This window comes from Equus caballus, chromosome 4, assembly GCF_041296265.1.
Source record: "Equus caballus isolate H_3958 breed thoroughbred chromosome 4, TB-T2T, whole genome shotgun sequence".
Taxonomy (NCBI): Eukaryota; Metazoa; Chordata; class Mammalia; order Perissodactyla; family Equidae; genus Equus; species Equus caballus.
Window position 1 is genome coordinate 103,695,750 of NC_091687.1, and position 14,404 is coordinate 103,710,153.

At 37.2% G+C, this 14,404-nt stretch overlaps 1 protein-coding gene across 1 annotated transcript in view; it reads left to right on the forward strand.

The window, feature by feature from the left end:
• Positions 1-14,404, forward strand: part of CNTNAP2 (contactin associated protein 2) — a 1,879,249-nt gene that overhangs the window by 565,116 nt on the left and 1,299,729 nt on the right. The window contains exon 2 of the mRNA XM_070265133.1: positions 1,325-1,435. Within this exon, the coding sequence (XP_070121234.1) occupies positions 1,325-1,435 (111 nt within the window). The remainder of the gene's footprint in view (positions 1-1,324; positions 1,436-14,404) is intronic.

Below are 14,404 nucleotides of genomic sequence, written 5' to 3' on the forward strand. Positions count from 1 at the left end.
GCAACCACACAATTAAATGAGTGAGAAGATAATAGGTCAGGTGGCTCTTAATTTCCTATGAAGGAAAATGAAGCAGGATGTGGAAGCAGAGGATGATGGCAGCATCATGCTTTTTCACCTGAGTAGACTAGGAAAGCTTGTCTGCAGTGGTGAAAGGTGACATTGAACAGAGCCTGGTAGAAGTGAGGGGTGAGACTTGTGGTAGGCAGAATAGTAATCTTGAAGGCCCGTGGCAGGAGCAGACTTGTTGTTGAAGGAAGACGAGAGGAAGGGGGCCATTGTGGCTGGACAGTAGTGGAGAAGGATGCGAGAAGGAGATGTGACCAGTTCCGTCGCCTCTGTGGGCTGTTGGAGGGCTTCCGACTTTATTCTGAGTGATTGAGAACAAGATCCAGTGGACATTTTGAGCATAGGAGCCACAAGATCCATTCACATTTTTAAAAATGTCCCTTTGGCTGCTGTGTGCAGAAGGACTATAGCAAGGGGCGAAGCAGGAAGACTTACTAGTCTTGCACAACAGTGGTCACTGATGGCTGCTTGGACCAGGTGGGATGAGGTGGTAGGATTTGGGATATTCCAGTATGAGAAGACGCAGCCTTTGATGTGCTCTCCCAGAGAGTGAGAGTAGACTGAGAAGAGATCCAAGAGTTGAGTCCTAGGCACTTTAACATTTAGACATTAGGAAAATGAGAAAGAGCCATCAAAGGAATCAGAGAGCAAGTAGGAAGTGAGGCAGAAGAAAAAAGTTAATGATGCCATGGAAGCCAAGTGAAGGAGAGAACTGAGGGACCACCTGGTTCCAAGGCAATTGATTGGTCAAATGTGGGAATTGACAGAAACGCTTTTCAATTTGGTGATTTTTCTGTGTTCTCCCTTACTAATACCTATTTCTTAGTCTTTTAGCTTTGGTAGGATTCCTTCTGGTCTTCCTTTCTCCAATCTTAATGTTTCTAAGCAATGTTTCTAAATCCATATCCTGATAACGACTAGATATATGAAGATTTCCAGGAGATGCCAGATTCCGAAGCTTGTTAAATAAACAACCTCAACTTTACTCATGGTTCTTGGATAGCGGCTCTGAGTTGAGGCCCTTTGGAAGAAAGCACTTTGTCATAGTTATAATTCTTGAAAATTAGAAGTGTTGTTTAAATTCTTCCTATGATTTATTAGAATTACTACAATTGAGTTGCCGAAATTCTGATCATTTGCTAATTGTTATATCATAGATTTTTAAATTTGTGCCATAGTCAATAATTACTTTAACAAAAATGTATCAATGATTATTTAACGATCTTTATTGGATCTCTTTCTCTTTTCTTTTCAGAAAAATGTGATGAACCCCTTGTGTCTGGACTTCCCCACGGAGCTTTCAGCAGCTCATCCTCTATGTCTGGGAGCTATTCTCCCGGCTATGCCAAGATCAACAAGCGAGGGGGTAAGGCAACATTTATTTCCTTTGTCAACAAACGTGTGAAATAACATAACGTATACAAATATAACAGATGAATGTTATGTTTACAACTGCATTTCTAAAATATATTTTATTGCACAATAGCTATTAGCTGACACCCAAAATCATTCTTCACACTTCAAACAGACCCATAGATTCTCTAAACCTCTTTTGTAGATGGGATTGTGAGTGACATGGGAAAGTTCGAGCTGGAAGTGAGAGTTGGTAAATCAAAGAGAAAGAATTTTTGGAGTTTCATGTGATAATGAATTCAAAATGACATAAAAATGCTGACTTAAGGAAATTCTTGTTAATCAGACAATCACTTAGAGAGAAGTTAAAAAGAATTGACTCCAAATATGTGCACAATGTGTGAAAACACACTTTGTACTCACTATTATTTTCTCAGTTTATTGATATACAAACTTAGTTTCTATTGAAAATGCAGGTTAAAAAAATATGATTCTTTACAATTTCTCAGTCACTGCCCAAAATTTAGCTTTGTTATGAAAGCTGTGTAAAAAAAGTAGTTATATGTTTACAACTAAAATTTGAGTTTGGGACTTTAAAGTCATGGTATTAATTAGTAAAGTATATAGCAAAGTAGATAGCAATTCATAGATAGCCAAAGGAGATCATTAAGGACAGAAGCTTAAAACTCTTTTCTTCACAGGAACACTGATGCAAATATCAGTGAATGGCAACTTAAAAAGGAAAGAAACAATGTTTTCTTAAATAAATATGAATCAACCAATCAGGACCATAATTTTTATTTAGTAAGACAGGAAATACTAAGCTCAAATCATGGCTGACTCAGGGGGAAAAAAGGGAAGAAATATAGAATGCAGGGAAGGAAAGAAGAATGGAGGGAAGGTTGGAGGAAAAAACTGTAAACAAAGGTGAAAAAAGAGACGAAATCTAAAAGAAGAAGAAAAATGAAGGAAGAGGGAAGAAAGAAAAATGACATCAGAGAAGAGAGAGAGAAGATCAGAGAGATTTAGAAAACCAAAAGAGAGAAGAAAATAGGTAAGAAAAAGGCAGAATAATATATACAGAAATTCACAGAAGTATGAAGAGACTTTAATCAGTAAAATGACCTCATGACAGAGATAAACAGGCAAAAGTAGAGAGATGTAACTTTAGAAACATAAATGGTTTTTATTTAGAAGTAATCTTAATTAGCTGCTCTTTTTATAATATGACATTCATCAGGCTATGGGCATGAGAGAGTTGGTGAGTTACTATGTTATCAAAAATTTTGCTTAAAGATGTCAAAGTAATGATAGTTTTAATTCATTCCCCTTCTATAAAAGTCACTAAAAACAAACAAAAAAATGAATATAGGTAGAAAAACATGAAACAAGAAACTGGCCATACCCAAATAATAATTATGACTCAGGCTGGCCCAGTAGTAGGAAAACTGGAGCAAAATATGAAAACAAAAAGAAATAACACATATATTCCTAGATGTCAAGAGGATGCAGTAGTCCCCAAAAGAAGTGTCATGATACCAAAAGATCTCCAACAACTTTCTTTTTGCTAAGGAATATTGTCCCTGAGCTAACGTCCATACCAATCTTCCTCCACCTTGTATATGGGACGCCACCACAGCATGGCTTGACAAGCAATGTGTAGGTCCATGCCCAGGATCCAAACCCTGGGCTGCTGAAACAGAGAGTGTGAACTTAACCATTATGCCACTGGGCTGGCCCCAGACCTCCAACAACTTTGATTAGAGGAATCAAACTCACAAAATATTTCTTAGAAAGTTTTATGGAAAAATATGCCTAATGAATTTTATACTCAGGGAATTTGGGCAAGTCAGGTTATAGCAAGCGTATAACCTCTTTGAGAATACAAATGATACAATCTAACGAACAATGAGATGAGTGAGAAAAAAAAAAATGAAAGAAACCCTGGTCAAATGACTGGTGCTGAGCAATGAAGCTATTTCAATATAAGACTCTGACTAAACAACTTCGGAATTGAAGTTTTAGAACAGAGTATAAATTTTGTAGGTGCAAGAATGTAAAAATACCAAATTATGAGAATTAGACAGATATGTGCTTTTTTTCCCGTAACCTTGCAGAGTAGAAAGCCATAGATGCTATAGCTTTAAGTGCAAATTTATTTTGTCTTTGATGTTTTAGGAATTAATATCTCATATGAAGAAACATCCATCATTTCTTTTTTGTTCTCATTCAAGTACAGTTACATTAAAATGGGTTTTGTTTTAAATTAGTACAAGATGCCACTTTAACTTATTCAGAGCTACTTTTCTATCTACTCATATATGTAGAGTGAGGTACCGGAAATTAAACTTCTAAAATGTTAATTTTTTTTAACCTGAATGGTGGGATTTGAGAAATGCCTTTATTTGTAATAGGTTTCTCTGTAGTTTATAGAATATATAACTCTGTCTACGTATATAGAGAGATAGTTACAATGCATTTCCAAAAAGAAAGATGTTTCAAAAGCAAAAGACTATAACAAAAGTTATGGTTCCTTAGCTGTTTGGCCAGCAGTGTCTCTCTCTTTGCCTGTTGATACAAGGCATGGCCATGCATGGGAGTGGAATCGTGAGGTGGCATTCATTGGTAGAAAGCATTGTCCATGCTGTAGTTACAGGTTCACACTTGCCTATGGCCCATTTTATCAACATTTGTTATGCGAGGAACTTTAGGGGTACTTCCTTTTTGGCTCTCAAAGGTCTCTTTTGCCTATCAGTGGTATACCGTACATAACTGTATAACTCTCTCCACCCCCTATCCATACTATCTACCTAATTGTTTGAGACTGTCACACTCTGGTGGCGCCTCCCATCCTCACACTGCTCTGCCTCTGCCTGTATATACCAAGCACCTTTGTGCAAGGCTACCCTTCACCCAGCTGATGAGCTCAGTGTGGGTCAAGGTAGCAAACATTGGAGAGGAGGGTTATTTCCTCTCCAAGAAAGAAACATAAAGAAACCCACATAAGGTTACTTTTATAAGAAAACAGCATTTTATTCCATTATAAATTTCATATGCAAATGCCCTTTGGAGAGAGCCACGTTGGCTGAAACTCATGCTAAGGTATAAATGGCTAACAGTACGCATTTATTGAGAATAGCTTTTTTTATTTGTTTTAGTGCAGCATGATATTACATATCTCAAAGACAGATAAAGGCAACAGACAATTCCAAAAAGAGAGAAAAAAAGATACATGCAAGGGAAGCCAGGAATATTGGAGATCTATTTTCTTACTTCATTATTGGCAAGAATCATCTGATACATCCTCCATATAAGCATCTGAAAGAAAGAAGATCATATTCTAACACAGAAGGATAAAAGAATGTAACTTACTAATGATACAAGTACAAAAAAGAACAAGTTCAGTTGAGCATTAAGTTGATAAACATTGGCTTCAAATTTGATCATTTATTTAAATGACGTTCCTCAATATTTAGGAGAGAGAGAGTTTATGAATACACAAGAAAAACAGAGTATAAATGCAAATATACACTCATATGACAGATTGACAGACATTTATAAAATAGAGTTTGGTTTTTGGATCCCCCAATACAAATCCATCTGCTACAACCTTGATGTCAGGAACCAGTACATGACAAAACTGAGGGAAATGTGACGTTTAAACGGAAAATCCACTTGTAATTCTATCATGTATTTTGGAATCTACTGCTTTAAGTTTTTTGGTTTTGTTTGGTTTGGAATAATACCTACGTCCTGTGATCTGTATTTAGGATTTATCTCCACATTCTTAATTCATGGAAGGTTTCCTAGTCTTGTGTCATTCTGAGTCAATAGCAATTAGATGCGTTACTCTTTCCAAAGGGTGGCACAGATATTAAACCTTTGAGAATTTTGTATAAGGTATCCACTTCCTTACCTTTATATCGTATATTACAGGTTATAAAATGCTTTCATGTGTGTTCTAAATGTCACTTGATCTTCACAACAACCTTGTTAGATAGAATGTTAGGTTAGAGATGCGAATTATTTCCTCTGCCAAACTTTAAAAAAATATCTACTTACATGCCTTTTATAGAAATCATCTTCTTTCTACTGCCCGAAAAGGACAGCCATTCTACCACATGGTCCTGTTCTGTCTCCACTAGCCACAGGTGATTAGAGAGAACCCGTGATCTCAGCTGATGCCATCAGAATCTCTGTTTCATTTATGTGACATAGATTTGGGAGCTGAGTCGACTATGGGGGAAACCATCATGGGCCATGTGTAAATAAGACAAAGAGAGAGGAGCGAGGCAGATGCTAGGGAAGAAGTGAAGGCAGAAGACCATGTGGATCCACATAGAGGATGGATAAAGTCATTGGTCTCATTCCTGTTCTCCTTCAGGTCCCTGCTTCCGGTGTGCCATAACCTCTGGCAGCACTTCCTCCTGAGCCTGGGAAATTTCCCTTTCTGATTCTAATAATCACCTCCTCTTGCCTGAGCTAATTTGAGTAAGTTTGTCTTCCTAGTTACTAAAGAACTCCTGATTTAAAAAGAGTTATTATTGTCCCCCATTTTACAGGTGAAAATAATAAATATAGAAGCCCAAGAAGACATTAAGTGAGAGTCTACACTTTAGATTCTAAAGCGGCATCCATAGCTAGGGAGCAAGGGGGCAGGATCCAAATGCATGTCCTCTACTCAAACCCAACCCTCTTCATGCTCAATTATCCCAGATGAAGCAGGATCAGAGCTGCATCTGAATTAGCCCAAAGATAGACCTAAAGGAGGTGGAAGGTTTAAGTCAAGTTTGACTTATGCTTGTATGGCCAGAGCAACCCAATACTGAAATCTCAGTTTCTTGAGTGATGCAGATCTTGAATAATCTTCTCTCTTTTTACCCTCTTGCTGCTTACTTATACTTAGTAGATCCTTCAATGCTTGCTGCTCCCCAGAGACTTTTTCTTTTTTAGGTTTGCTTCCTGGATGATTCTTCTCATTTTAGGAACCTGTCCTCTTGTCTGTTAAACCAAAGGGCAGAGAGTTGTGGTGGTGGTTTTGTTTTGAAGTTATTTATCCTTTATTTCCTCCAGCAGGGAAAACAGATTGCATTTATAGGCCACATAATTGATGATCACTTCTGGGAGGAATATGTATAACAGACATCTGGAAAGACTGCTTGAACAGATCTCTTAATGTCCACACTCCTATTTTAAAAAGAACTACAGTCTTTACCTCCCCTTAGAAGATACCGCTGAAGTGAATAAGTGTTGCCATGCCTTGATGCGTTGGCATGGTCAGATCATTGCTTTTATCATGTTCTGCTTCCTGTTGGTCAGGAGAGGGCTTTAGTAATTAGAATAATGCCAACCTCTTCTCTAGTTCACATATTGGACTTCATCTTGCAGATTCCTAGGTGACCTGGTAAATAATCATACCTTACTCTGCCCTTCAGAAGTCTGTTCCTGCTACTCCTGGAAGCAAAATCTTCTCTCCTTTGTTGCACCTTCAATTCTCTTGTCCCTTAGTTACATTTGTAAAACATCTCCTTTCCCTTCTTCTATTCTTTCTCCCTTTTCTGTTTTAAATATTAAAAGGATTGGTCACAACTAATTAAACCCAGCACTGTAGCTTGTATGCTCTGATTGAGAAAACAATCACAATGATTCCATGAGGGCATTGTCCCTCTTTGTGCCAGCATTGCCTCTGGCTGGTGCTCCTCTGCTCTCTCCAGCCCCTGATCCATTCCTCTGTTCCATATTGCCCATTCCTGGCAGCCAGTCTCTGCCAGATCAGGTTACTACTTTAACTCCCATTAGAAAGCTCTTCCTTTAGGCTGTAACATCAAGGCTTAAATTATGAAACAGATTAAAATTCCCAATTGGCGAGCTTCTCTCCATGTTGGCAGATTCCTCCACTATTTTCTCTCTCCCCCTTCTCCAGCCTCTACCACTTACTCAGTATTTCTCTTAATTTGCTCCTTTTCTCATTCACTGATGATTCATTGTTACTTTAGTGCAAATTCATTGGTTGAAGTGTTACTTCTCCTAGGAGCATTTACCTGTTAAGAGCAGATCCTTGGGAGCAGAAAAATCCAGAGAAATGATTTTCTAATGCAGCATTTCAGGATATTTGACATTCCTATTTGGACTGGCTATATTTCTTCATCTCGAATTATTCTTCTGAAAACACCTGCTGATTTTGCCGGCACCATGCAGTGCTGAGCAGTGGAAAGAGGATGACTTTTATTCATGCATAACTAGGTTCCAATATGAAATCGACCAAGAGCGAGGATGGTATTAGTGAATCATTTAAACTTTCTGCATCTCAGTTTCCTGATTTCTCTGATTATGGCTATATAATTTATCATGCAAACCAGGAACTTTTGAAAGTGAATGAGAGTGCTATTAATAATGCTATCAGGGTAAACCTGGAGGTATGGTCCCCCTATTTATATTTTGAAATGGAATCAATTATACAATTTAGCAGAGCTGTTGTGAAGATTAAATGAAGTAATCGACACATACTGTGTTGGATTTCAATATTAGTCTCTTTCCCATCAATTACCCTCAACTCCTAAACCACAACACTGCACCTGTTAATATTCTAGAGCAAAGATTGAATGAAATACCCTTGTCGTTACAAAAACAATGACTCCCTAAAAACTGATTGCTAGAATTTGTGTATTTGCTGATGTGCATGTGTATTTCCTTTATCATCATCATCTAAGATAAAAATATCATAATAATTGAAAGATTAGCAAAGTAGCATTTTAAATGATTTGAATGATTTTTGCATTATCAGACTGCTACTTACATTAACTTAAATGTTTCCCAAGTCTTTTCATCTCAACCTCCATTCAATTCAAATGAGAAAGTTTGTCAGTGATTTTTAAGCATTATTATGTTCTTATTATCTTTATATCATTTGAATTAGATCTTATAAAATACAATCTAATATTTGTTAATTTTATGATCCTCAGAAAAGCCAACGACAATTGTTCTGGACATTAGGGAGAATAAAAACATATTTCTTTTTTCCCCTCAGCCCTAAATTCTGACTATTTTTAAAAAATATTTTTTAAATGATTTCTTCTAAAGCCATCAATGAGTCTTTGTATTCAGCTTTCTAACTGAATGAGAGTTGACATCTAACTGACATTGTAAGTTTTAATTTATTCTTTTTATTTTAACTCTCAAATATAAATCAAAACCGTGGCTTCACTAGGAGCTTTAAACAATTAAATGTGTAGTACATGACACATTTGTATCATTGACACTTGTTAAAAATGATAAAATGTTTGAAACGTATTCACCAGGGAATGACTCATAAATTTATTTAGTCATGCCTTTTCAATTTGCAAATAATGTTGCTATGTTTCTTTTGTGGCATCGCATTTTATAATGTTGGAATTTTAATACCTTCTTTTGTGTTTCCCATAGAAATCTATGCTGGATTTCCCATAGAACACTGTTTTCCAAGGTGTGTGATGTTAACTTGTGCTATGAACACATACATATGCACGTGTTTCCACACAAATCGAATATTGTGTCCTGTGGTCCTCTCTAAGAAAATCGGAGAGACCCTCTTCATCATGGAGCATCTTTAGAGCCAAAAGGACACACTTTCACTTCGGGAGATGCTTTTATAAAATTTAGCTGAACACTCTGTACAAGTACAAAGGAAGTAAATTCCAGAAGCTGCTGAGAAGGAAAACAAAACGAAATAAAAATATACAACATGAATTCCTTACATTGCTAAGAAAATAAAAACAGCTGAGAAAGAGTAAAAACAAAAGTGACCTTTGGGTGAAAACCTGGGGAATAAAGCTTTCTGCTTTTTGTGTTTACATTTTAACAGTAAAGAGGCAAGAACAATAAAAGTAGACTGTCTTAAATGTCATGGTTTATCGTCAGCAGTATTCATGTCAAACATATATCTCCGTTTTAAAGCAAAGGGATGAGTAAACAATGCTGATTTCTCATTTGCAGAGTATAGAGAATGCAGTGTGCCGACAAAGGCTGGACTGCTTGGAATTGTTATTAGCGACAATATTTTTAGAATTAGTTTTGGAAGTCATGACTATAAAAGAGAGGTGATTCTATTTTTTTAATTTTTCTCAAAGAAAAATGTGTGAAAAAATTCATTAATTTGCTGAAGGTATAAAGTCCAGGGTCTATTCATTCTAATAAGTATGACATACCCAGGTTGCTAACAGAGCCATTACTAGATTAAATCCTCCCAATAGTCTTGGAAATAATTTGACCTATTTTTCTCTTATTGAATGAAATAAGGGGAAGGAGGCAAATATGAAAAAAGCATGGAATATTCTATAATCATAGAAGAGTAGATACTGAAGAATGAGGAGGGGTCACTCAGCTGGTATAGAGGAAATGTAAGTATAGGGGTTGAGGTCTATTTTTCACATGTGTGGTTCTTTGTGCCCTAACTTTGTCAAATGAATGGACCCTCACGGGGCAGCCAGGAAGACTGCTCTGCCTCAAGGGCAAATTCTTTTGTATTGGAGGGTTTATGCCTGAGCATATGTATGGACAATGCATAATTAGACATTTCTGTGGATTTTTCCCTAGCCAGTTTCTGGCACATACGTATTTCAGTGGATTATTAATTTGAGTTTTTGAATTTGTTTTGTTTTGCTTTCAACTATTGCTTAGAACATTCGATAAGCCTTATAGGATCTACTGTTAAGGTGATGAAAAGTATTGTTGACTCCTCTACTCTTCCTCCCTAACTGTTTGAGAGAGAGTGGAAGTTGAAACACATCCTTCTGTGTCTACGTGCGTCTGGGATATTAGAGAGCCATGAGTGATTGCTATACTTTACGTTTTAATAAGGCCTTGCATTCCTACAGGGTCAAATAGGATTCCCAGAGGAGGGTGATTAAATTGAGATTTAGAATAGTACCAAAAGGATGAAGACATGGACAGGGCAGAAATGTTATCCCTTCCTCACCATGGAAGAGCTAACAATCCACATCAGAGTCCCAGGGAGGCCAGAAAACCAGAGGGTGGTGCCAATGCCCCTGCCCCAATCCCTCCACACCTTATGTTCAAACTGTATTAAATTATAAGGAGTTCACATTGCTCTCCAGATTTTTATTATACAGATCATTCTTCATATACAGCATCGACATTAAGCTTGCTTGTCCTCCAGTAGTGAGTTCAGGTGTCACCTTTCCAAAAAGTCACCACTGATGGCCAGAAGAGGTATCTCTCTCTGTCTTCCAAGGCGTACCATGTTGTTTCCTATCTCAGCACTTAGTATACAGTATTATATTGTAGACTCATTTGTCTGACCCTGTGAGACTGGGTGTGAGTTGAGCATAAGCTCTATGTCTCATGCATCTGTGTATACCCAATGTCTAGGACGGTGCCTGGCATAGAGTAGATACTCATGGATATTGAAAAAAATCCTGGTATATACACATTACCTCATCTGATCCATACAAAAACCCTAGGAAAGAATTTAGAGTAATAAAAATCAGTTTTATGGATAAAAAACAAATTCTCAGAAAGTTTAGATTCCTACCCAAGGCCAAGGCTGACAGAAAGCAGACCTGAGCATTTGGAATAAACTCTTCTGACTTCAAATCACTCACTGTTCTATTCTCCATGTCTTCTGTGCCTATGTGAGCTTTTCTTTAGGAAAAATTGGGATAATATATGAGTTGGTTACAGAGCCTAGCTAAACTTTCCCCACTGGTGTTTTAGAACACAAACAGATACATTTCTCTATTTTATTTCTGAGACATGTATACTGACTTTGTGATTTCTTTCCATGCTTATTATCTTTGTTTTAAATAATCATTTTAATATTTTTATGTTTTGAATATTTTAATGTTTTGAATATTTGCATATAATTGTATAGTTTTAAAAGACGCATCCTTTTTTTTTTCCCCTACACTAAAAGCCTAGCCAAAATCTAGATTCTTTCAGTCTTGTTTCTGAATTTGTATGATATAAGGTGGTAGGCAAAAAAGACATAACGGTACTTGAAATATTATATATGTGAGAACAGCAAAGATTGGAACAAAACAAGGAGACCAACATCCTGTCTCCCAGAAAAGAATTGAAATAAGGAAAACTACTGATGTGCAGTGCCAATATGCTAGAGACTGACAGAAGCAATATTTTTTAAGTCACTAACACTCTTAATATTCAAAACACATATGGAGAAAAAGCAGTAAGTCAGTACAAAGTGAAAGGAAATCAATAACAGAAATAAAAGTCAACCACAAAATAGAAAATGTCTGAGATCTACTAGATATGCCATAAACCGGATCTCTGTTTGGTATGAGACGGGAATAATCTGGCATTAATAATAATAATATCCCACTCTGTGATCATTATCAATCACAGAATTGTTTCTTCCTTGACAAATGAAGGATTCAGCATTATTACATGTTGCCTTTCATTTTGCAACTGTTTAGAAGAATGACCATGCTTCCTGGAAACCTATTGTAGGGGAGGAAGAATATTCTCCTACCCTCTAGGGTCTTCTGACTGATCTAAGAGTTAAATTAACAAGAGACAAAATAACAAGAGAAAATCAAACAACGTTCGGTAACATGTATACAAGGGAGAAACTCAGGAAATCTGAGTAACTCACCAAAACTGACCTAAGCCACCACCTTAAATACCATTTTCAGCTAAAGACAAAGGAGGATGTTGGGGATAGTGGTTTGGGACTTCAAAGGGGAAGCAGGCAATTCACATGGAAAGGAAAAAGACAATGTTTGGTAAACAAATATTTGCTGGGCCATCTGTAGACGATGTGACTCAAGAGAACTGATGAAACGGGCCTTACTAGGTGCCTTCCTGTCTACCACACCTAGAGTTATCTGTAGCAATAGCTCTTTCCTCAGATAGGCTTTCTATCGTAAATTCTTTTAGGCATTTAGGGGGAAGGTCAACGTTTCTTTCTGTCTTTTGTTTTTAAAAATAATCTAGCCGAAGAGGCACATTTTGGAATGGCAAATTCTGATCCCCTACACTATTAAGAATGCCAAGGGAATGGATTCAATTATTCCCCAGTCTTCTGTATATCAGGTATGGGAATAGATAAAGCAAAAACTATTTGACCAATTACTTCAAAGTTATTATTTTCTGTCTTCTCTACATATCATTTGAGACAATCATTTATGATGGAAAATAATTTTCTGAAGAGAATGTCAAAGAAGCAATAAATTCCTTTGGTTTTCAATTCAAACTACTGTATTTGAATTTCCAGGATTAAGACAGAAATTTAAAGCCAAATAGTGTTTTGGACAACAAACAGTGTCTACTGGTTTCTTACTAAAAGGACTAACACTCACTGGGCATCAGGCATGAGGGAGGAGAGAGGCTGTATACCCTGCAAGCAGCCTAACCTCTCCCCAGGTATGACTCTCAAACAGTGCCCATCACCATAAACTTCCACCCAAGTGGAAGAGAATACCCAGGTGCCTCAGTTTTAGGGATGCTTATTGTATACGTCCAAACAATGCAATTCCAGCAAAAATACTGCCTTATCTGCATGACTTGGTCGGGAACTTCTCTACAGGGGTCTGGAGACAGGCATTGGTTCCCTCAGCTCCTAGTCCAGCTTTCTGTGGTTCAGAGTAAGGAGAAGTGTGGTGTGGGTAGACAAGCCCAGAGATGCCAGCCAGGACCTCTGTGCTCCTTGCAGTGCTGGGGAGGAGGACTCAGAGCAGACCAGGCATACTATTCAATGAGTAAAACAGAGAAAGAATGCTGGCCTCTTGTAATTCCATAATTACTTGTGAGATCTTTGGAACTTCCCATTGATATGACATACATTTGGAAATCATCAGTTCTCTTTAGCAGTTTATCAATAACATGACAAGGATTCACCAAGGACTGAAAGACAGGCAAGATGTTTTGTTAAGAGCCCGAAACATGTTAATCAGCTTCTGAAAAGCCAACAATTTAAATTCAAATAGATTTCTCACTGAGTCTAAAATCAAAACTCTGTGATTCTATTTCTGTTTATTGGATTAATCAAGATTTAAGGTTCACTTTGTTCTTAACTCATAGAGATCTCCCCCTACCATTTTTAAAATTTGTTTGTAAAGCTTAGCTGGTACAGAAAAAAGTGAGGTTGATTCCTTCAGAAGCTCTGAAGTGTTATCTGTGATAGTTTTGCACTCAACAGTGGGAGTAACAGAAGGCAGAAATGGGGGAATAAAAATCCTGTGGCCGAGTAAGAATTCTCCATCTCACTGCCGTATGAAATAATACAGTTATTCATATTTCAGGCACCTCAATTAGACATTCATTATTCATAAACACTTATGTAACTGAGTTATTCGGGCTGAGAGGGAACATTAGCAATCTTCTTTTTCTTTTTCTTTATTACTAACACATCTTGTATCTAAAAGAAGGGATACAAAAAATTTAAAAAAAAATACTCTGTCTGCTACATGTAAATCTAAATTTTCAATTTTAGGCAAAATACCTCCAACAAAACAAGGCTAACCTAGGACATTTGGCTATGTCTTTTCAAAGAAACAATCTGACCAAATGGACTGACACCAAATCCGTTAGAGTGGTAATGTGGACAAAGATAACTACATTGATCCTTTCAACCATGGCCCTCTCAAATAGTTCTAATGTACAGTGACACAGGTGAAGACCTGGAAAGGCCTAATAGACAACACAAAGTAAGAATCAAAATGTGACTTGAAATGTTGCTTAGTACAGAGGGAATGAGAGAGCCCAGTCATTCAATAAACATGGATTGAACTGAGCACACCACCACTAAAGATTCATTTGCATGTGGGACTTAACCATCTGACGTGTTACAAGGGAACTTTTTAGGGACTCTGAGATCAGGTCATCATTATGAGGAGAGGTATTGTTTGTCCAAAGCACATTGGTGAGTGTCCCCAGCTCCAAATTTGGAGAAGGCTCTTGTGGCATCCGAGTATAAATCAGAAAGGCATAGAACTTGTCTTAATGAAGAGGATTATTAAAGGGTTTC